Source organism: Dermochelys coriacea, chromosome 27, assembly GCF_009764565.3.
Source record: "Dermochelys coriacea isolate rDerCor1 chromosome 27, rDerCor1.pri.v4, whole genome shotgun sequence".
NCBI lineage: Eukaryota > Metazoa > Chordata > Testudines > Dermochelyidae > Dermochelys > Dermochelys coriacea.
Genome location: NC_050094.1, coordinates 8,170,672 through 8,193,919, shown reverse-complemented (window position 1 = coordinate 8,193,919; position 23,248 = coordinate 8,170,672). Strand labels below are relative to the sequence as shown.

General features: G+C 58.5%; 1 protein-coding gene across 1 annotated transcript; it reads right to left on the bottom strand.

The window, feature by feature from the left end:
- Positions 1-1,424: 1,424 nt before the first annotated feature.
- Positions 1,425-13,063, bottom strand: SLC25A39 (solute carrier family 25 member 39). The gene is given in 14 exon segments (XM_038385315.2): positions 1,425-2,852; positions 2,855-2,875; positions 3,001-3,081; positions 3,432-3,480; positions 3,483-3,515; positions 4,089-4,123; positions 4,126-4,186; positions 4,188-4,198; positions 4,823-4,996; positions 5,782-5,906; positions 7,063-7,130; positions 8,105-8,214; positions 11,861-11,920; positions 12,641-13,063. Coding segments are annotated over 14 exon segments (966 nt in total). The 5' UTR covers positions 12,684-13,063; the 3' UTR covers positions 1,425-2,757.
- Between the last annotated feature and the right edge of the window lie 10,185 nt (positions 13,064-23,248).

Genomic DNA, 23,248 nt, shown 5'->3' with positions numbered 1-23,248 from the left:
GCAGGGCTGCAGGTCAGGACTCCAATGACCAGGCATTGCAGGGGTAACCATGGGCAAGGTAGGGACTTCCCTGCTCCACGTTCCCCCATGCCATCTGCAGCTGAGCAGGGTGCACTGGGGGACACAACTGGAAAACACCACAGGCAGAGAGCAGCCCAGCTCTGGGCTTGGGAATCCTGCTTTTTGGCCAAGCGCTCCCACATCCTAGCCCCTTCCCCTCCAGGGTCGCAAGGCCCTTCCCAGCGATCCGGTGATCAGCAGTCTCTCATGTGAGACAAGACAATATCACCCCCCCACTGACGACAGCAGGGAAACTGAGGCACACAGGGAGGCTGGGGCAGAGCTGAGATTACAACCAAGATCCCCTGAATCCCATCCCAGTGCCTTAACCACAAGCTGGGCCACCTTCTCCTATGGATGTCTGTGTGTAAAGGGCCTGGTGTGCATTTGCCTCTTAGAAAGCAGCCAGCCCTCAGCACCAGCAGGATTCTGTGGCCCTCTCCAGGCCTGAACCCCACCATCACGGAGGGGTGGGTGTGACAGTCCCACAGTTTTGCTGCTGAACCCCATTTGGCTGGAGCCAGGATAGGGCAAGGCTGGGGGAAGCAAGCAAGCCCTGGAAAAGGGGAGGGGCTTGATCAGCTGAAGGTAGAAAACCCTGCCCCACGGAGAACCAAGGGGTGGGGTGTTGGTTTATTCAGCCCTCCCGGATTTCCCCATAGCTCTGATAATAGCTTGAGAACCCACATGTGGAGAGATGCAGCAAGCCAGGCGGGCAACAGCCACTCCCCCGCCACAAACAGGCAGGGAAGGGCATGGCATTGCCACCCTGAGGGGGGCTATCTTGCAGGACACACACACCCCTCTCATACATCATGGCAGCAGGTGGTGCTGGGTTGTACCCTTCCCCCCCCACCAGCTCAGACACAAACACGCCTCATGTCTCTCCCCACCTTTGGGGTTTCTTACAAAAATGCTTTCTCAGCCCCCCCCCCCCCCCCCCCCAGCTGAGCTGGCTGGAAGATGGGATCATCCCTAAGTACCACAGCACAGCCTTTGGAGAAGGCGGCTCTGGGCCCCAAGTCCAGATGGGTGGGGGGGAAGAGAGAGGCTTTGGAGCATAGGGCACAGAGACCCCAGCAGGGATCCCCTTGGATAATGAAGGGCCAAGAGATTAACCAATCAATTCCCACCCTGCACAGACACTGTGACAGGAAGTACCACCCCCCCGCCGTGATGCACACAAGCCCTCCCCAGCAGAGATCAATGGCTGCTCATTGCAGGAGGCCAAATCCTAGCCCCTTGCCAGCAGCTGCCAGAGTGGCGCTTAGGGCCCCCCCCCCCCGCCTACAGCAGCTGAGGTGATGGAGGGAGAACAGGCACATGGGGAAGGGAGGGGGGGGGTGAGGGTTGTCAGGTGCAAATTTCACATAAAATGTCTTTTATTGAAGGAAGTTGGACCAAATCCCCACTCCTGCAACCAGCCAGCAGGCCTGTCGGTAACACCCCTGAAGGAGGACAGCTACTTGTCCGGCTACTGACCCTAAGAGAGCTACTCAAGGATAGGGGCACTTTGGCATGGAATCTCTGCCCCTGAGATTTCACACCTTTGTCAAGAGCAGGGAGGAGGTGGGGCCCAGGGGATGGTGTCCATTACCAGCAGCAAGGTGTCTTATGTGAGCATGGGCCACCTGGGGGGCTGAGCCCCAGAGCTCTGCCTTCCAGGGGCAGATAGGAAAGTGGAAGGCCTGAGTGGAAGAAGCGATGGTGCTACCTAAGGGGGACTGGCCTGGAGTCCGAGGTACAACGGTCCTTTGTATCGCTGCCTTGCAGGATGAGGGCTAGGGGAACAGGGTGTGCGGAGAGGGCATGAGGGGGGTTAAGACCCAATCCCAGGGCTAAACCCAGCCACCAGCAGGAAGAGATGTGGAGAGACTCCGAGCAGGAGGGTCTGTTGCTCTTTGTGCTCCAGGCGCTCTAAGTCTTCGGAAGAGAAAGGCTCTTGGTCCATGGCAGGACGTGGCCTGGGAGGCAGTCAATTCATGCAGGGGATCCCCTCAGATGGAATGCCAGGGTGTCCTGCTCCCCCCCCAGGCTGGGCAGGGAGGGGGCCCTTTGCGTTCACCAGAGGACAACTCAGTCACTCCCACTACAGCAGCGCAGCCAGATGCCAGGAGCAGGGCACCTACCGCTGGGGAGCTCTTCACAGGCTGGAGAGCACCTACCCCCCACCGCCCCAGCAGGCAGCCTCCAAACAGTGCAAACCATGAATGTGCCAGCTGGGAAGGGAGGGTGGAGGTGAGATGTCTTCAAAGGCAAACAGGGGCCTGACCCTTCCCACTGAGAAGCACCATGGTGCCCATGCTGCTCTGACACAGCCTCTCTAGCTCGCCCCCCGGGAGGCAGAAGGAAAACCCATGGAAACACAAGGAGAGCGCGAGACTAGAAGGCACTTGGACGTTGCATATCCCGGCCCAGGGCACATCGGGGAAGAAGCTGTTGCTAGCAGGGAGGTCTGTTCCCAGGGGATCTCAGCAGGAGCGGAGCGGCACAGGGGCAGAACCGCCGCTGCCCCCCCGCCCAGAGAGGAGGCTGGATGAAATGCAAGACCCTGGCTTTGGCAGCTGAATCCCGGCACCGATCTCTGCAGTCACCTCCCACGTGCTACCTCCCGAGAACTCCCCCACCAGTCAGGCCCTGGCCCACAGCGTGGTGAGTTTGGAGGCTCTGCTGTGGGGGCTTTGCCCGCCCTGGCGCTCAAGGCTGCTGAGGCCGTCGCTCCTGGTTCAGCTTCTGGAAGAAGGTCTTGCCGAACTCGTAGGTGCTAATCATGATGGCGCAGGCCGGGCCACCTTGATGACGCGGGGCAGGAAGCCTGCGGGAGGCAAAGTGCGCAGCATTACCTGCCCCTGCTAGCCGGCACTGCTCAGGCACCCCGGCAATGCGGTCCCCCTCCCCACCCCTCCTCCTACAGCCGGCCCATGGTGCCCTTCTAGTTACCTGCAAAGAGCCCACGGGTGCCAGACTCCGCTCGGATCCTCCTCAGCAGCAGCCAGGTGGATGAGCACTTGGGGGCAGCCACTGGGGGCGAAGGCAAAGCAGAGGTATTAGGGGAAGGGGGTGCTGGTGCTGCCGCTGCCCGCCGGCTGTGCTGCGACCTGCCACGCACCCTAGCAAAGGGTTTGTCCCCGCCTTCCAATGCTTCCCCCCAGGGTATGGGCGGCAGCAGGACACTAGGTGTCTGCTCCAGAGGAGGCCACCGCTCCCTCCCGCTCCTGTCCCGGGTGTGCAGAATCACAGCTCCCGCTCTGGGCAGTGAAAGGAGCCAGCCCCCAATGGGCCGTTCAGAGGGATTTCACCACTGGAGCCATAGGCGGAAGCCGACCCCTTGCTCTGCTCAGAGTCCCACGTGCTCCCCATGAGCCCCTCACCTCGGAGCGTCTCCAGGTCCCCCAGCTCAATCTGTCGCTGGGTCTTCACCCACATCGAATGGGCAGCGTCAGCACAGCAGCCACCTGGAGGAAGGGGAGAAACTGCCCATCACTCCCAAGCCAGAGCTGGGGACCCCAGTGCTCCCATACAGCACTTCTCCCTCAGTCCAAGAGATACTGTGAACTTCGCCCCTACCATCTGCCCCCCGAGCGCTCAGCCCTCTTCTGCCTAGGGGGGTTAGAACCTCCGCCCAGGAGGGCCAAGTCTCCTGGCCTCTAGTGTAACAACAACCCCCCCGGCTCCCACTGCACCCCCCTACTCCAGGCTGGCCCTGCGCAGACATTGCTCCTGGAGCAGGTACTGCCTGTGTCTTGTGCAGGGCGGGCAAAGGCATCTGAAAACCAGTCATAGTCTATCCAGCACCCAAGCTGGTCAAGGCTGCTGGATCCGAGGTCCCAGCCTTTCAAGGAGGAGAACTGCTCTGACCCCCAAATAAACTGCACCCAATAAAACGCCATGAAACCCTTCTGATTCCCGGCAGAGCTCTTTCCCCTGGTTAGAATCCAACTTTCTGGGGTGGAGGTAACCTAACGGGCTCCCTTCAAACCCAGGCAGAAACTCAGCTCCCGGGACGGAACAGAAGCTCTCATACTCACAGTCCCCGAGACGGCCCCAGCTGCGAAGCTGACCATGAACGGGCTTCGTCGAGCCGAGACTGACGGCAGAGCCATTCCTTCACCAGCTCGTAGTTATAACCAGTAGAGAGCTGAGACAGACCGACCAGGGCACGGGTTAGAAACATCAGCAGCCACCTCCGCTGCTCTGCTCCTGGGGCATTGCCCTTTGCACTGAGCCCCAGCCCTGGGAACTGACCTCTTCAATCTATCAGCCCCAGAGCAGATACGACAAAGGCAAACAGCCCCCTGCCCAGCCCTGACTGGGAGTAAGCACAGGGGAGAGATGCGAGGACTTTGGCCGTTGGGCTGACACCAGGAATTGGCAGGCCTATTAGCACCCATCGATGAGGCTACTTTTCCTGGCATTCAGGGCCCTGGAACAGGGCTGAGACCCACCAAACTGGTATCTCAGCTCAGGTGGGGACTGGGTCTGAAAATCCCTTCGCTCTGGAGTCACCACTGTCAGGTAAAACCTTGTGCCAAACAAGAGATGCAAGGAAGGGATAGGGACTGGAGCGTGGCCTGTCAGCGCCTTCTGTAGGCAGCCCCAAGCTATCAGCATGGCACCAAAGCCTCTCTGCAGATGGCAAGAAGAGAATTCTGTCCTGGGCCAAACCTTTCCCTATGGCCCCAGCCCCAAGAGGGGAGACCTGCCTCAGTGCGGCCCACAGCCCCCTCACCTGTCCCCAGCATCCCTTTTCTGTGTGGTATACCTGAGAAGGGAACGTCCCGCAGCACAGTGGGTCCCCAGCCCCTCCAGAGGGACAGCCAGCCGTCCTGGGCCACCGAAGACTGGATGCAGACCCGCAGCTCACGGTAGCTCAACGGCCGGGACTGCATCTTGGTCCGGATGAGTTCCAAGGGGCTGATCACCGTCACCGCACCCACTGAGGGAGGGAGTCAGAACATCAGCTACCGAGTTAACATCAGCAAGTGTGATACCAAAGCACAACAACAGAGCAGCGACAGGGCAAGGCCAGGCCCCTCTCACCCCCATGTGCAAACAGGGCAGTCATCTGCAATTCCTAGAATGGTGAGGGCACATGGTGCAGGAGTCCAGAGGAGCCAGCCGTGGCACCGGCCCATCGGGTTTGGCAAGGAGCTTTCTTCTAGGATTGCTGCTTGTTTACAGCACGTTACACCTGGAACAGCAGCTTAAGGCTCATCCCAGCGTGAGGATCTCACCATGCTTCAGAGGGAGACCCTCTGTGAGGCAGGGGGTCGGTTCAGCCTTCCCACAGCGGGGAGATGGGGAAATGAAAGCCCAGGGAGGGGCAGGGCTGTGCGTGAGGTCACCCAGTGCGTCTGTGACAGAGCAGGGATTTGATCCAGGAGTGCTTGAACCATGGCCGCAGGGATTCATAGATTCCCAGGCCAGAAGGGACCCATGCGATCATCTCGTCGGACCCCGGCATAACACAAGCCACAATTCCTAGAGCAGAGCTTTTAGAAAAACATCCGATCTTGATTTATAAACAGCCAGGGACAGAGAATCCAGCACCACCACCTCGGGCCAGCTGTGCCGATGGTTAATGACCCTCGCTGCTAAAAGGCAGTCGTCGTTCATTTGGAATGATTCTTTACCCCTGGGCCACAGAAGCGGGTCAGGGGATGGGGGGGGGATAAAGATGCAAGGTATATGGACCTGAACGCAGAGGAGAGCACTACTCACGCCTGGCGAGGGCACCAGCCACCAGGGGAACATGGGCCCCTTGGCTGCCCATCCGGCAGCGCAGATAATCTCGCAGCTGGTCGTAGCTGGTGAAATAGATCACCGTGGCAGGCACTGCCATCACCCTGCCAAGGAGAGGGGCTCATCAGGATCACCTGCCAACTCACATCATGCTCCATGCCAAAGAGGGGGGTCAGATGCTCCAGGCATAATCTCCACCCCCTCATATCCCAGCTGGGCCTTGACACTGCCCCCCATTCTCCAGCTAAGCAGTGGGACCCATCTCTCAGAGAGCAATGGGGGGGGGGGGGGTTTCCATTTGTCTGCAAAGACTCCACGCACACAGAGGAGCCTATCAAAACACCACATGCACACAGCTCCGCTCGAAGGGTCAGAGGGCGAAGGGTGGTGTCTGGGGGAGGCTTAAGAGGGAGCAGGGGAGGGGAGGCCAGTGCACCTTGGACTAATTACCTGCTGCCCAGCTGGGCTTAAGGGAAGGCACCTGGATCTTATAAAGGGGAGACAGCAGAGGAAGGTTGATCCCCAGCCAGCTCAGATGACAGTACTGTTACAGGGAGCAGGAAGATCCTGCTAGTGACTGAGTGGCCAGGGGAAGGCAAGGAGAGCAGCAGAGAGGGTTTCCCTGCTAACCTCTCTGAGCCAGGGAGGGCTGAAAACAGCTGAGCTCTGGAAGGGCCCGGACAAGTGATGAGCTCCAGGACTGGCTGAGGACGCCAGCTGGGTATGAACTTTTGCATTGTGGTGATAGGTTGTTTGAGGATCGTTTCAAACTGTTTCTGTTATCGAACCAGCCCCAGACAGCAGTGGTGTTCGCCGTGACACAGCCTTTGTGGGGTTTATTAAGGAGCCTGAGAGGAAATGAGGCAGGCCTCTGCAGAGCCACGCTTGGCCAGCAGGGGGTGATACAGGGCAGGCACAACCTCTTGCAGAGAGGGAGTGGAAAAGGCGGGAAGGGGACCTGGAGAGGCAGCAGTCTCTGCAGTCCTAGGATCTCCCATGGATAACCACGGATTCTGGGACAGTGCAGGACAGACACCACCACCTCCTCCCCTGCAGTCAGAGGCTCCAGGGCAAAGGCAGAGACCCCTGGGCCCAGGCCAGGAGCTACAGTAGCGCCAGCGCCGGGATGTGTGGGTCTGCAGGAAGACTGGGAGTACATGACGGTTAGCACCGCAGGCAGGGGGGGCCCAGGTGTTTGCATTTGACCTCCCTTAGCAGGCGTGCAGCGGGGGGGCTGTAACCCTCGGCACGCAGACTCACAAGGTGGGTGGCAGGCCGCTCCACAGAGACCGAATGCCCTCGTAACGCGTGATCTTCACAAAGGCATCCTGAAAGGAAGAGGAGAGCACAAGGTGGTTATAGAGGAGGGGGAGGAGGCTTCCCGAATGTTAGGGGCAGCCCCGTGGCCCGAAAGGGAGACCAGATGCCCACTCCAGAGCTCAGCCAGGGGCTGCGTCTTTCCCCCCATGCCGAGCTCTGCCGCTTCTCCAGCCTAGCCCTCATCACAGGGTGACTGGCCCCTTAAGGGAGGGGGGCAGTACAGCTGACTGGTTACCTGCTCCCCAACTGGGCCTTATAAAGGGGGAGACAGCAGCAGGGGATGGAAGGCTACCCAGGGAGCTCTCTCAACCCCGGACAGGTACAGGTGCTGCTAGAGGAAGCCATGGCAGGGGCTTCAGAGAGCAGGAGACCCTGGGTAACCAGGGGTGGGCCAGGAGAGCAGGAGGGCACAAGGCTGAGCTCTGTCTAGGAAGGGCTGGGACAGGAGACGAGCTCCAGGACTGGCTGGGGATGTCCGAGCTGAGTGTGAACTGGGTCGTGGTGATGGACTTTGTTTTGGGGCTTTGAGGACTATTTTGAACTGTCTGTGGTTAAACCAGGCGTGGCATTAACCACCAGAAAGCCAGTGCGGCATTTATTAAGGAGCACTGAGACATGGGGAAACTGAGTCAGGCCTCTGCAGAACTATGTTTGGCCTGCAAGGGTGCTACAGGACAGGCACGCCCTCTTACATGTCCCCCTTGCAAACTAACTCTTTCCCGTCCAGAGCTATAGCCACTTAGGAGTGGGGTTGGTGAAGCTGCTCCAAACGCTGGTGCACCCAGCCCTCTCTCTCCCCCACACCTCCAATCACCCTGCCAGGCAGCCCAGCTGGTCCCGGACCAGGGTGCCCGAACTGCCACGCGCAGCCTGATCATCAAGCCAAAGGCCTGACCCTGCATTGGCTTTGGCTGCCAGAGCACAGTGGCTTTCCCTCTGCCCCGCCAAGGCAGCCAGGTACCCGGCAGGAGAAGAGCCTCACCAGGGTGCCGGTGAAGCGGGTGGGGCCCTTGTACCAGGCAGTGCAGCTGCTCCCGTTCTGGCACACGTACAAGTGGTCCATGAGCCCATTGCAGTACACAAAGCATTTCCCTGTGGGAGGGGCAGGGGAGACAGAGTGGGGTTAAACTCGCGCCCAGCCCAGCCCAGCCCACTTCAGGCTCTTCCCTTCCCCATCCCCAAAGCCCTCCCTGCTCCAGTCTCTGCCCTTTCCTTCTGCAGGGACCCTCAGGAGGGGGGCAGGGCTGTACCCCTCAGGGCCCTGCCAGCTCCTCTCTGCCCCATTCCCTGCCACCCCCAGAACTCTGCTCCTCTTTCAATCTTCCTGAGCTCTATGGGGCGCTGCACCTGCTCTCCCAAAGGGCAGCCAGCAAGGAGTGGGAGGGCTGCTGGGCAGACAGGGCAGCCGTGGAGAGAAGAGCCAGCAGCCATGGGGAGGGAGAGCTTGTGGGGAGCTGGACAGGTCAGTGGGGGTGTAGACAGCTGGAGCAGCCAGGCCAAGGCTCATCTCAGCCAGAGCACCCTGGAGTGGCCAGGCCAAGGCATGTTTACTGGGGGTGGGGGGCAGGCAGAGACTTGCTCCAGTCCTGTCATGCAGAATAAAGGCACCAGAGCAGAAGTGCGGCGAGGCAGAAAGGGAGAGTCGTGGGAAACTGTCCGACTCCATCACACTCCCCTCATCCCCAGGATGCGCGCCCTAAAGCCATCCTGTCAGCCTGGACTAACCACCCGTGCTGGCAGGAGGCCACCTGCCTACACGAGTCAGCGTCAGCCCCGTCACCCTGACGGATTGAATGAGGCTGCCCGGGGTTTGCCTGGCTCCCTTCCCCAGGATCCCATTCAAATCCATTTCCCTGCCTAGTGGCCGTTGGAGAGCCAGACGCACACGTAAAGCAGCCCTCTGCCAAACACCAGAGACAGGCGCCCCAGGGATGGGCCTAAGAGCAAGCCCAGCAGAGATGGGAGCCTAGCGGGGAGAGAGGCAGCAGTGGGCACAGGAGCCTGGTGTGGGAAGCTGACAGATGGGCAGGCGAAAGGCAGGGTGGGGACAAGGTAGCCACCCCCACACCAAATCAGTATTCCCAAACAGCAGCACAACCAGCATCAGCCACCCCTACAGGCCAGTCTTCTTTCCGTGCCCAGGGCATGACTGCGGGCGGCAGGTTAGGGTTAGCAGGGATCCAAGCAGGCGGCAGGGCAGCCAGAGGGGAGGACACAAGAGACAGACGGAACAAGAACAGAGAGGCCCACGTGTGCTCCTGTGGGGGAACCAGCTAGTGTTGAACCCCCAAGTGGCCTGGGACAGCCAGCTTCCAGCACCTGTTTCTGACAGAGCACTAGTGACCCTGCCGTGGGGGGGAAAACGGGGGACGGACTGCCCCCTGCACTCTATCCAGGACATTTGGGGAAGGGCACGTGAGGGACTTCTGCGAGGCATCCTCAGGCAGAGGAGGCTCCCCTCGAATCAGCAGAGGCTGGACATGTCCTGCATAGCTATGCCAGGAGGGAGGTGGTTACAGAATGGGTCATGTGGTGGGAAAGGGAAAGAGTAACATCCAGAGGCCCCTACCGAGCCATGACTCGGCAAGCTAACAACTCCCAGGCCTCACCTGCCTGATGACAAACAGCCTGCGGGGTCAGTCTCACAACTGCCTCCATGCTCAGGAGGCCCAGAAGTGAGGGGACTTACCCAAGGCCATGCAGTGAGTCAGTGGCAGGGCTGAGAACAGAACCCAAGGTTGCAACTCCCAGTCTCTCCTCTAACCACCAGACAGCATCTGACCCCCAGTGATTCTGAACTAGACTCCATTGCAGTAGGGATGGAAGGAAGATGGTGTGTGGTGAGCAGGGTGCATGGAGCCCTGTACTGCTCCACTCTGGAGACTGCAGCTATGGGGAATAGGTTCTCCCTGGGGGGAAATGGTGCTGTCAAGGGTCAGCAGCCTCGGGAGGCTGTTAGCAGGAAAAGGGTGAAAGGATAATACCCAGAGATACTCACATTTGGACTGGTGAACGCTCCAGGGCGTACACTCTACTGACAACACTGAAACACACAACAGGGACATATTTAGCGACAGGCGGAGGGGTGCTGAGGAGAGACCCTCCCTGCTGGCAGCGGCAAAGCTCTCAGGGGCCAGGCGGGTGCTAGCAGTGCATGGTCTGGGAAGGCAGGGACCCCTGTGCCCTGCTGTCAGCAGAGAGCTGGGATGTGGGGGCTGTTTGGGGCAAGCCACTCGGGTTTGGAAAGGTGGAGGCTGCTGGCTTGAGCTGGGACAAGATCTGAGGATGCTCTCCCCCTCCCGCCCCAATAACAAGTCACTTCCGCCTGCCGGCAACAAGGAGGCGTCTCAACATCTGTTCCATAGCCCCCCATAGCTGAGCAGTTGCAGAAACATCAGGATCTATTTAGCAGCATGACTCTGGCAGTCAGGTCACCTGAATCCAGCCCCATACGGCTTCCAAGGGACCCCGTTCCACCAGGCTAGCCCATTGTCTCTCTAGTCCCTTCCGCATGAGACTTCCAAAGTGCTTCACAAACCAACAGACGTTCTGCTCCCAAGTTTTATAGATTGCGGGGACAGGGACTGAGGCAAAAGCGGGGAAGTGACTCCCAGTAGGAACAGAACCCAGGAGTCCTGACCCTCAGGCCCCTGCTCTAACCCTTACAGAAATGTGTCTGATGATCAGATTAGCCCTGGGGCACAGGCAGTGCAGGTGTCCCAGGCTGGCTCACCATTGAAAAGAGAACTGGGAGGCAAGAGGCCAGGCTAGGGATTCTCACGCAGTCTGTGAGCTACTTAAACTCCTGCTGAGGCTTGAAAGGGCTTGGCTGTTCCTGGAACGTCAGACAGGGTTAGTTCAGGCTGATTGTGATTATTGCAGAACAGCCCTGCAGGGCAGTGGCCAGCACAAGCCAAAGCCTGGGATGTGCTCCTTCCGTCAGGCAGCACCAGATCCTGGAAGGGAGGGCAGAGCCAGGAGGAGGGAGCCCGATTTCCTGCCTTCACTAGAGGCCTACAGATGATGACCAGTCCCTGGCTCTGTGGAGCCCTTTATGTGTGCCAGGCATGCCACCAACCCACCCACTTCAGGGCCATACAGGACATCTAAGCCCAGCTCCCCTGACACACTGGCTCCGAGGCCCTATAGGACACCTAAGCCCATATCCCCTCTCCCCTAAGGCCACACAGATGTGAGCCCAGCTCCCACCCCAGAGGCAGGGTGCTCTTAGCCCCCGTGGGTGGTACACTACGGGGGTGCTGCTTGTGGGAATGGTGATCCCACTCAAGCCAGATGTACAGGTTCCGTGTATGGGGGAAGGGGTGAGAACCTAAGCGGGGATGCAGCCTGATGGTGCCATGCCAGACCCCCTCTGCTGAACCTGAGTCCCCATCAGAGGGGCACAAACCCCAGGTGACCACCGCAACACATCTTCATTGCTCTGCTGCCTGCAGGCAGTCCCTGCCCAGACTGAGTAGCCAAATATCACAGAACCCGCTAAGCTCTTCACTAACCAGGCAGAGGCTCCTCCTCACAACTGCCCTTGGGGCCTGTATAGGGGACAGGGATTGCTGTGGTTCACAGACACCTGCCAGGCAAAGCCAGGGAGAGAAACAACCCAGGATCTGAGCTATGGCATTCCGGGCTCGCTGCTGCAGAGGTAGCAGGCTCAGAGACGACCCACCTGGCCTCCAGCTGCGGAGAGAAGGCAAGATTTCTGCCCTGAGCACTTAGTTACCTTTAGAGAAAGGCGTCCTCTGTGCCTGCAGTCGGATCTTCACCACATCCAGGGGAGTCACTGAAAGAGAAGGAGCCTACTTAGACCTGGGGCCAGTGTAGGGCAGTTGGCAAAAGGGTTGTGCAGAGTGCTTTATCAATGAGTGGGCAAATACACCTCAGTGCCTCCCCCGAAAGGTAGAACTGGAAAATGGATTTAATATGGACAGGGAAATAGCGGCTCAAAGAAGGGAAGGGACATGGCCAAGCTCACAGCATGAGCAGAGCTGAGAGTAGAACCCAGAAGTCCACGCTCCTCTCCCTCTAACCACCAGAACCCACCCTCCTTCCCAGAGTGGGAACAGAACCTGCTCTTCCTCACACCTCCTTCTGGAGCCTGGGGCCAGCAGAGCCCATGGTGCACAGCAAACAGCCAGAGTCCAGCTCTCCAAGGAGTTTTAAGCCACTTAATGACCAGGCCAGATTTGCTGGGAGAAACTTTAATCAGAGGATGAGACACAAGGAGTCGAGCTGGGATTCCAGGAGGAATGGGGAAGGGGAAGTTGAGAGGTGAAAGAGGCCACGGCTGTATCGGCAGAAGCCCCAGAGACAGTCCCAAGTTCAGAACAGTGAGCTCACCTGCCCTTTGCACACACCCCCGTCCCCTTACACATGTGCACACACCCCGACCTCCTTATGCTCATCTGTGCATACCCTGAACTCACGTGGAAATCCTTGCATTCACCCACCCTGTCTCTCCAGCCCCACTCCTCGCTCAACCATCCCCACGCTGACCCCTTACCAAAGAGAGATGTGAAGAGGGCCCCAGTCCCAGATGCCAGCATCTGCTGCAGGGGGGTAATGCCCCCGCGGGGCTCACTGATGTGTTCTCACTCATCATGCTGCCCACCTGCAAAACACAAAGGGGGCAGTGGTGCTGTTACAGGCAATGCTGTCTCCAGGCGCCGAGCTTCATCCCAGAAGCCTCCAGCTAGAGCCATCGGCTCCCTTGGTGCACTGGCTGGGTGAGCCCCAAGGAGATGGCATTTCAGAGCAGACTGGTTACCACCTGCCCCAGAGAGGGAGATACTTGCTCAAGGGGCACTAGAGACCAGGTTCTGCCCGTTTCCTGGTCTGAGAGGTCCCAACATCCTTGCATTCCTGAGAGCCCTCTTGCCACTGTGTAGCTGCCTCGGCATGCTGGCTGAATCCCCACCCCTCGCTGGCAGGGTTATCCATGCACGGCAGAAGGGGTGGGGCTCCTTCTCGTGTATGCTGCTTATACAATCATCCGCGAAATGGGCAGAGACAGCACCAGGTGCAGCGCCGATAAAATCCTTCCAGCAGCACAGCTGGATCCAGACCTAAGGCAATGAACCCAAGCCAGTATTGGGAGCTACCACAGGGGAGACCCAGAAAGGGCTGGGAGGGGAGCAGAGAGCAGAATCAAATGCTCCGAGCTCTCCCATTCCCCTAGCAGTCCTGCCATCCTGTGAGGAGGAGCCTTGCCCCCCCTGCCCCAAACACAGGAAGGAGGGGCAGGGTGGTGCAAAGTCAACCGATGGGGAGAAGCAAGATGCAGTGACCAGGAACCCTCCTGCAGTCCCAGGGAACCGATCACAGGGGTACATCCACCTAATCCAAACAGCTGATTCCCCCCAGGCCCAGTCCAGATGTGCTAAGGAGGGGGGCAGGAGTCTTTCTTCAGACACGGGGACCAGTTCAACCTTGTGTATGTTAGCAGGAATCGCAGCACTTAGTACTTTGGAACAGCAAAGCCCTCTACAACAGTGGTTTTCAACCAGGGGTACATGGATCCCTGTGGGTACATCAACTCATCTAGATATTTACTTGATTTTACAACAGGCTACATGGAAAGCACTAGCGAGGCCGGTACAAACTAAAATTTCATTCAGACAATGACTTGTTTATACGGCTCTATATACTATACACTGAAATGTAAGGACAATAGTTATATTCCAATTGGTTTATTTTATAATATGTCAAAATGAAGTCAGCAATTTCAGTAACATGTTCTGACAGGCTTTTTTGTATTTTTAAGTCTGATTTTGTAAGCAAGTCGTTTTTAGGCGAGGTGAAAGTTGGGGTATGCAAGACAAATCAGACTCCTGAAAGGGGTACAGTAGTCTGGGAAGGTTCAGAGCCACTGCTCTACAGCCCCTAATTAACCCTCCCACTGGCCCCACACCTGGCAAGACACTACCCTGGCTTCTATGATCAAGAACATGAAGCACAGCAAGGGGAAATGACTTGCATAACACCTTAGAGGAAGCTAGTGTCAGAGCCAGCAATGGAAGCCTGGAGTCCTAACTCCCAGCCCTCTGCTCAGACTACATTGGTCTCTCACTGCACTTCAGGATCTAATCCCATTTAGCCACCACGAGCTCCAGCTACTAGCTCTGAAACACAGCAACATTGAGTCAGCCCATGCTTTCAGATTCCAAATTCCACCACACTCCAAGGGAAAAATACCCTGGTGTGTATTTACGTTCATTCTCATTTCATTTCCTGTACTCTCCACGCTTTTTCCTAGAGCTATTTAGTTCCAGGTCTTTGTGTGTTCCTTTTGAATGCTGTCCCCACCCTGCTCAGCACAGCCACATGCTGCCTATAACCCAAAGATGCCCCTTTCCTGGGGGCTGGTTTACTGGTAACTCAAATCATGATTCCAGATCATAAACCTCTGGTCGGCTGTTCTTACGGCTTCCCTACAGGGGAACTCCCCAATCCTGGGCCCTAGTTCCCTCTGCCAGAGAGAAGGGCACGCTACCACCTCTCATGCTCCTGGACTGTGTATACATTAGAAAAATTCCCACTGGAGGGAGCCTTGGTGCAGACAAGGTGTCAGCAGCTTCCAGCATTTTTACCCTCATGTCATTTAAACCAGCTGCACTGATGGTGGTGCCAGTGGGGAATTTCAAAGGTCCTGTCTTTGAGCCCATCTGCACCAACAGGGCACAACTGATGCAACCTTATAATGACTCGGTGATAATTACACTGCACTTATGCACAGGGCTCAAGCACCTGAAAATGAGAGAATTGCACAAAGGAGCCATCGATCCCTAAGTAAGGTCCTAGCATCTGCCGTCCTATTAAAGGTACCACACAGACTGTGAGAGTCGTGCATAGCTCCTCCCCTGGATTTGTAGGATTAAAGGAAGTAATGTCCTAGGACCTCCACTTAAATGGGAGAATACCATAGAATCTCATCGCAGTACTTGGAATGAGGGGCCACTGGGGAGCGTGCAACACCTAAACTGCTTAATCACCTGCTATTCATATATGCCACAACTCAGCACCCTCCATCCATGTAGCAAGGGAGCAGAGTAGGATACAGGGCTTCTCCAGGACAGAGGGAGGCTTCCCCACCTGTCATCCTGATCTCCTGGAAGCCCAGACTTTATGCCCCCTGCCTTGGGCCTATATAATCAGTCCTTACTCATACATAGCCTCCTGCTTCCCTCCCGCTAGGGTCTGACGTGCTGCCTTTTACAGTAGCCTGAACTCAGGAAAAAGTGCCTCTAGCGAGCATGACCATGGCCAGCTGTTTACTATTAGAAAGGCGCTGATGTGTCTGTAAAAGCTGGTGCAGCAGTCAGTGCAAGCAGTGACATGGCCGGGCGCAGTAGGGCTAAGATTTTAAATGTAGGAGATTCCACAGATAGGACGTGGACAGTTTCTGTACAGATTGTTCCTTCTTCCTCATTGCCGCTCCCTGCGTGTCACAGTAACCACCTGCTGATGTTACTGACAAATAAACAAGGTCTCGCTCCCATTGGCCCTGTAGGAGTCAGTCCAGCTACAGGAGCCAAGTGCCACTGCAGGATTAGGATCACCCGCATGGAAGTCAGAGGCAGGAAGAAATCAGCTGGATTCTCATATCCCAGGCCTCTCCGGAGAGAACAAAATAGGGAAACTCAGACTAACAGCCTTCAGCGAGTGGCTCTCCAGTGGAGCTCCACAGACTATTGCCAGCCTGCCCAGGAAGGCTCTTCTGTGGCAATAAGTGAAATCAGGCAGCGCCACCACCCTACATAGCTTTACCTGCACCTCTGTGTTCAATCAGAGCTCTCCCAAGCTATGCATGTTATTTGTCTCTGGTAGTGCCTGCAAGCGCTAGGTGTTTCCCTACATGACACAGGGCTCACACATGACAGGCAAGGCATGGGATAAAGCAGCACTACATATAACTAAAGAGGACGCTGTGGAGATCTTAACTGTGGGATTTTCTGCCTTTTGGGCATTTCGGGCCTGATGCAAAGCCGGTTAAACCACTGCAAGGTCTCCCATTGACTTCCACGAGTTTGGGATCAGGAACTTAAAATCCCAGCCCCTGTGATGGCAGTGAAGCGGGGGTTTTTTAAAATAAAAGTTTCTTTTCTTTTTTTAAGGGGAGGGGGAATCCTTGGCTCACAGAGAAGTCCCAGTATTCACCCGGCCTAACCCGAGCTCTAGAGGGGTCAGAAAGATTAATGGCAAGGCTTTATTTGCTTCTGCTTGAACTACAGGGCTTTGGAGCGCCCAAGTACATGACCTGCGGAAACCCGTGTGTAACTGGGGCTACGTCTACACAAGCAGCACTTCGCTATCGTGGCAAAGCAGCTCCCCCGTGAGAGTAACATACAGGGAACAATCGTCTTTTGGACTCGGAGGTCTTGGGGGCAGACACAGGCATTGCTAAGTGTGTGCACAATGATTAGTGTTGTGGTTACAGGCATTTCTGTTACAGAGCAACCAGGTCAGAGCTCCATTGCAATAGGCACCGAACAAACCTACAGTAAATTATAGTCCCTGCTGCAAAGGCTTACAAGGGAGCCTCGAGGCAACTACTCTAATTAATTAATAGACTGAACTTTGAAATCCAGCTGGTCTGAACTAAGAGCATAAGAAGAAGTAACCAGAGAAAATTAAATGCTTACTCCACAGTCAGCATAGCTCAGATCACAGAGCAAATCTGTCCCCTTATCTCCACCTGGATACCACATGCCACCCCCTCCCTTCCCCCTCTGAACTGGCTTCTCTCCTGTGGTCTAGCATCAACGGGTCTCTTCCTGGATCCCAGCTCCCCACACTACCGCATTGGACTCTTCTCTTAGGGGGCTAAGAGCAAATCCACCTGGCTCCTTGCTGTCTCCCCATCCCACTGCACCACCTCCTCACCTGGAGTCTGGAAAGGGATACTCCTGGCTCCCAGCTCCAGGGTCCCTGGGCTACTGCAGCCTTTCCACTCCCAGCCCCCAGCAGCTGTAACTCTCTCCCACCCCCTTTCCACTGTCCTTGGGTCCTGTCCTAGGGTCTGGGACCCCTCCCCCTACATTGTCCCAGGCTCAGAGCCCCCATTCTGTGTCATCCTCCTCTCCTGGGGCCTAGGAGAGGGTCTCCCCTCTTCTAGTCCCCAGTTCCCCAGGCTAACATACACCCCACCCCACAGAACAGGCTCCTCACCTGGGTCTAGGAGCCAAAGCATCCCCTCCAGCCCCCCCCCCCGCTGTGGGGCTGGGCATGGAGCTACTGCAGTCCCAGCTCCAACTCTTCTGGGGGCACAAACATGCCAATCTGCAGCAGGAGCTGGGCCAAGCAGAGAGCAGGGCGGAGCTCAGCCCGCACAGGGACAGCCAAAGCAGCGCACCCACAAGTGGCACTGGCAGCCTCCCGTGCCCACCCGGTGTCAGTGCCCCAGCCTGGCTGGCACCCTTGGGGCTCAGCAGCCTTTGCAGACAGAAATGAATTAACACTTTCCCCTGCTCCGGGCAATATCACCCTTAACCAACAGATGGGGAAACTGAGGCACAGAGGGGAAGTGACTCAGCCCAACTCACATAGGAAGCCAGGAGTAGAACCCAGGCATCCCGGCCCCCAGTACCCCCCTAATCTAACATTGCAGCCACTCCCCCCACCCCGCTTCTGTGTATATTGCACACTCCCCTCCCGTGCGTCCCTCCCCCCGCCGGGGGTCGCGCCCCCCCCTCCCGTGCGTCTCTCCCCCGCCGGGGGTCGCGCCCCCCCCTCCCGTGCGTCCTCCCCCCGCCGGGGGTCGCGCCCCCGCCCCCTCCCGTGCGTCCCTCCCCCCCGCGCAGGGGGTCGCGCCCCCGCCCCCTCCCGTGCGCCCCCCCCGCCGGGGGTCGCGCCCCCGCCCCCTCCCGTGCGTCCCTCCCCCGCCGGGGGTCGCGCCCCCGCCCCCTCCCGTGCGTCCTCCCCCCGCCGGGGGTCGCGCCCCCGCCCCCTCCCGTGCGTCTCCCCCCGCCGGGGGTCGCGCCCGCCCCCCTCCCGTGCGTCTCTCCCCCCGCCGGGGGTCGCCCCCCCCCCTCCCGTGCGTCCCCCCGCCGGGGGTCGCGCCCCCCCCTCCCGTGCGTCTCTCCCCCCGCCGGGGGTCGCGCCCCCCCCCTCCCGTGCGTCGCGCCCCCGCCGGGGTCGCGCCCCCCCCTCCCGTGCGTCTCCCCCGCCGGGGGTCGCGCCCCCCCTCCCGTGCGTCTCTCCCCCCGCCCGGGTCGCGCCCTCCCGGGGTTGCGCCCCCCCGGGCCCCCCACTACTGACCGGCCCATTTCAGCCGCACGTGGATCTTTCCATCCGCCGACGCACACAGACAGGCCGCTGCCTGCGCCTTAAGGAGCCCATGGGCCGCGCGGCGGGCCGGGCCCCGGGCCGCGATCGCCGCCCGCGGGGGGCTGGATTGGGCCGGACCGCTGGGCCGCAGCGAGCGGCGCTTCCGCTCCGGTCTGCGGGCAGCGCGGGAAGCGGCGGGGCGGGGCCCTGCGCGGCCGGGGGCGGGGCTTACACACACTCCCTCCCCCGGCGCCCCCCGCGGGTGTGCAGACAGCGGGGCGGGACTTGCGCACACGGCGGAGTGGGCCTTACACACGCATGGCGGGCCCGAGATCGGGAGGCTTGCACACGCCCCCCAAGGCTTTGCAAATAGAGCGGTGCTTACACACCTACACACCAATGCTGCCAGAGATCGGGAGGCTTGCACACGCCCCCCCAGGCTTGCAAATAGAGCGGTGCTTACACACCTACACACACCAATGCTGCCAGAGATCGGGAGGCTTGCACACGCCCCCCCAGGCTTGCAAATAGAGCGGTGCTTACACACCTACACACACCAATGCTGCCAGAGATCGGGAGGCTTGCACACCCCCCCAGGCTTGCAAATAGAGCAGTGCTTACACACCTACACACACCAATGCTGCCAGAGATCGGGAGGCTTCCACACGCCCCCAGGCTTGCAAATAGAGCGGTGCTTACACACCTACACACACCAATGCTGCCAGAGATCGGGAGGCTTGCACACGCCCCCCAAGGCTTGCAAATAGAGCGGTGCTTACACCTACACACACCATGCTGCCAGAGTTCGGGAGGCTTGCACACGCCCCCCAAGGCTTGCAATAGAGCGGTGCTTACACCTACACACCAATGCTGCCAGAGATCGGGAGGCTTGCACACGCCCCCAAGGCTGCAAATAGAGCGGTGCTTACACACACCAATGCTGCCAGAGATCGGGAGGCTTGCACACGCCCCCCAAGGCTCACAAATAGAGCGGTGCTACACACCTCACACACCAATGCTGCCAGAGATCGGGAGGCTTGACACGCCCCCCAGGCGCAAATAGAGCGGTGCTTACACACCTACACACACCAATGCTGCCAGAGATCGGGAGGCTTGCACACCCCCCCAGGGTTGCAAATAGAGCGGTGCTTACACACCTACACACACCAATGGTCAGAGATCGGGAGGCTTGCACACGCCCCCCAAGGCTTGCAAATAGAGCGGTGCTTACACACCTACACACACCAATGCTGCCAGAGATCGGGAGGCTTGCACACGCCCCCCAAGGCTTGCAAATAGAGCGGTGCTTACACACTACACACACCAATGCTGCCAGAGATCGGGAGGCTTGCACACGCCCCCCAAGGCTTGCAAATAGAGCGGTGCTTACACACCTACACACACCAATGCTGCCAGAGATCGGGAGGCTTGCACACGCCCCCCAAGGCTTGCAAATAGAGCGGTGCTTACACACCTACACACACCAATGCTGCCAGAGATCGGGAGGCTTGCACACGCCCCCAGGCTTGCAAATAGAGCGGTGCTTACACACCTACACACACCAATGCTGCCAGAGATCGGGAGGCTTGCACACGCCCCCCAAGGCTTGCAAATAGAGCGGTGCTTACACACCTACACACACCAATGCTGCCAATATCGGGAGGCTTGCACACGCCCCAAGGCTTGCAAATAGAGCGGTGCTTACACCTACACACACCAATGCTGCCAGAGATCGGGAGGCTTGCACACGCCCCCCAAGGCTTGCAATAGAGCGGTGCTTACACACCTACACACACCAATGCTGCCAGAGATCGGGAGGCTTGCACACGCACCCCAAGGCTTGCAAATAGAGCGGTGCTTACACACCTACACACACCACTGCTGCCAGAGATCGGGAGGCTTGCACACGCCCCCCAAGGCTTGCAAATAGAGCGGTGCTTACACACCTACACACCAATGCTGCCAGAGATCGGGAGGCTTGCACACCCCCCCCAGGCTTGCAAATAGAGCGTTGCTTACACACCTACACACACCAATGCTGCCAGATCGGGAGGCTTGCACACGCCCCCCAAGGCTGGCAAATAGAGCGGTGCTTACACACCTACACACACCAATGCTGCCAGAGATCGGGAGGCTTGCACACGCCCCCCAAGGCTTGCAAATAGAGCGGTGCTTACACACCTACAGACACCAATGCTGCCAGAGATCGGGAGGCTTGCACACGCCCCCAAGGCTTGCAAATAGAGCGGTGCTTACACACCACACACACATGCTGCCAGAGATCGGGAGGCTTGCACACGCCCCCCAGGCTTGCAAATAGAGCGGTGCTTACACACTACACACACCAATGCTGCCAGAGATCGGGAGGCTTCCACACGCCCCCCAAGGTTGCAAATAGAGCGGTGCTTACACACCTACACACACCAATGCTGCCAGAGATCGGGAGGCTTGCACACGCCCCCAAGGCTTGCAAATAGAGCGGTGCTTAACACCTACACACACCAATGCTGCCAGAGATCGGGAGGCTTGCACACGCCCCCAGGCTTGCAAATAGAGCGGTGCTTACACACCTACACACACCATGCTGCCAGAGATCGGGAGGCTTGCACACGCCCCCCCAGGCTTGCAATAGAGCGGTGCTTACACACCTACACACACCAATGCTGCCAGAGATCGGGAGGCTTGCACACGCCCCCCAGGCTTGCAAATAGAGCGGTGCTACACACCTACACACACCAATGCTGCCAGAGATCGGGAGGCTTGCACACGCCCCCCAAGGCTTGCAAATAGAGCGGTGCTTACACACCTACACACACCAATGCTGCCAGAGATCGGGAGGCTTGCACACGCCCCCCCAAGGCTTGCAAATAGAGCGGTGCTTACACACCTACACACACCAATGCTGCCAGAGATCGGGGAGGCTTGCACACGCCCCCCAAGGCTTGCAAATGAGCGGTGCTTACACACCTACACACACCAATGCTGCCAGAGATCGGGAGGCTTGCACACGCCCCCCAAGGCTTGCAAATAGAGCGGTGCTTACACACCTACACAGCCAATGCTGCCAGAGATCGGGAGGCTTGCACACGCCCCCCAAGGCTGCAAATAGAGCGGTGTTACACACCTACACACACCAATGCTGCCAGAGATCGGGAGGCTTGCACACGCCCCCAAGGCTGCAAATAGAGCGGTGCTTACACCCTACACACACCAATGCTGCCAGAGATCGGGAGGCTTGCACACGCCCCCCAGGCTTGCAAATAGAGCGGTGCTTACACACCTACACACACCAATGCTGCCAGAGATCGGGAGGCTTGCACACGCCCCCCAAGGCTGCAAATAGAGCGGTGCTTACACACCTACACACACCAATGCTGCCAGAGATCGGGAGGCTTGCACACGCCCCCCAAGGCTTGCAAATAGAGCGGTGCTTACACACCAATGCTGCCAGAGATCGGGAGGCTTGCACACGCCCCCCAAGGCTTGCAAATAGAGCGGTGCTACACACCAATGCTGCCAGAGATCGGGAGGCTTGCACACGCCCCCCAGGCTGCAAATAGAGCGGTGCTTACACACCTACACACACCAATGCTGCCAGAGATCGGGAGGCTTGCACAGCCCCCCAAGGCTGCAATAGAGCGGTGCTTACACCTACACACACCAATGCTGCCAGAGATCGGGAGGCTTGCACACGCCCCCCAAGGCTTGCAAAGAGAGCGGTGCTTACACACACACACCAATGCTGCCAGAGATCGGGAGGCTTGCACACGCCCCCCAGGCTGCAAATAGAGCGGTGCTTACACACCTACACACACCAATGCTGCCAGAGATCGGGAGGCTTGCACACCCCCCCAGGCTTGCAATAGAGCGGTGCTTACACACCTACACCACCAATGCTGCCAGAGATCGGGAGGCTTGCACAGCCCCCCAAGGCTTGCAAATAGAGCGGTGCTTAACACACCAATGCTGCCAGAGTCGGGAGGCTTGCACACGCCCCCCAGGCTTGCAATAGAGCGGTGCTTCACCTACACACACCAATGCTGCCAGAGATCGGGAGGCTTGCACACGCCCCCCCAGGCTGCAAATAGAGCGGTGCTTACACACCAATGCTGCCAGAGATCGGGAGGCTTGCACACGCCCCCCAAGGCTTGCAAATAGAGCGGTGCTTACCACACACACCAATGCTGCCAGAGATCGGGAGGCTTGCACCGCCCCCCAAGGCTGCAAATAGAGCGGTGCTACACACACCACTGCTGCCAGAGATCGGGAGCGCTTGCACACGCCCCCCAGGCTTGCAAATAGAGCGGTGCTTACACTACACACCAATGCTGCCAGAGATGGGAGGCTTCCACACGCCCCCAAGGCTGCAAATAGAGCGGTGCTTACACACCTACACACCAATGCTGCCAGAGATCGGGAGGCTTGCACACGCCCCCCAAGGCTGCAAATAGAGCGGTGCTTACACACTACACCAATGCTGCCAGAGATGGGAAGGCTTGCACACGCCCCCCAAGGCTCGCAAATAGAGCGGCCTACCACACCAATGCTGCCAGAGATCGGGAGGCTTGCACACGCCCCCAAGGCTTGCAAATAGAGCGGTGCTTACCTACACACAATGCTGCCAGAGATCGGGAGGCTTGCACACGCCCCCCAGGCTTGCAAATAGAGCGGGTTTAACACACCAATGCTGCCAGAGATCGGGAGGCTTGCACACGCCCCCCAAGGCTTGCAATAGAGGGCTTACACTACACACCAATGCTGCCAGAGATCGGGAGGCTTGCACACGCCCCCCAGGCTTGCAAATAGAGCGGGTTACACCACACAATGCTGCCAGAGATCGGGAGGC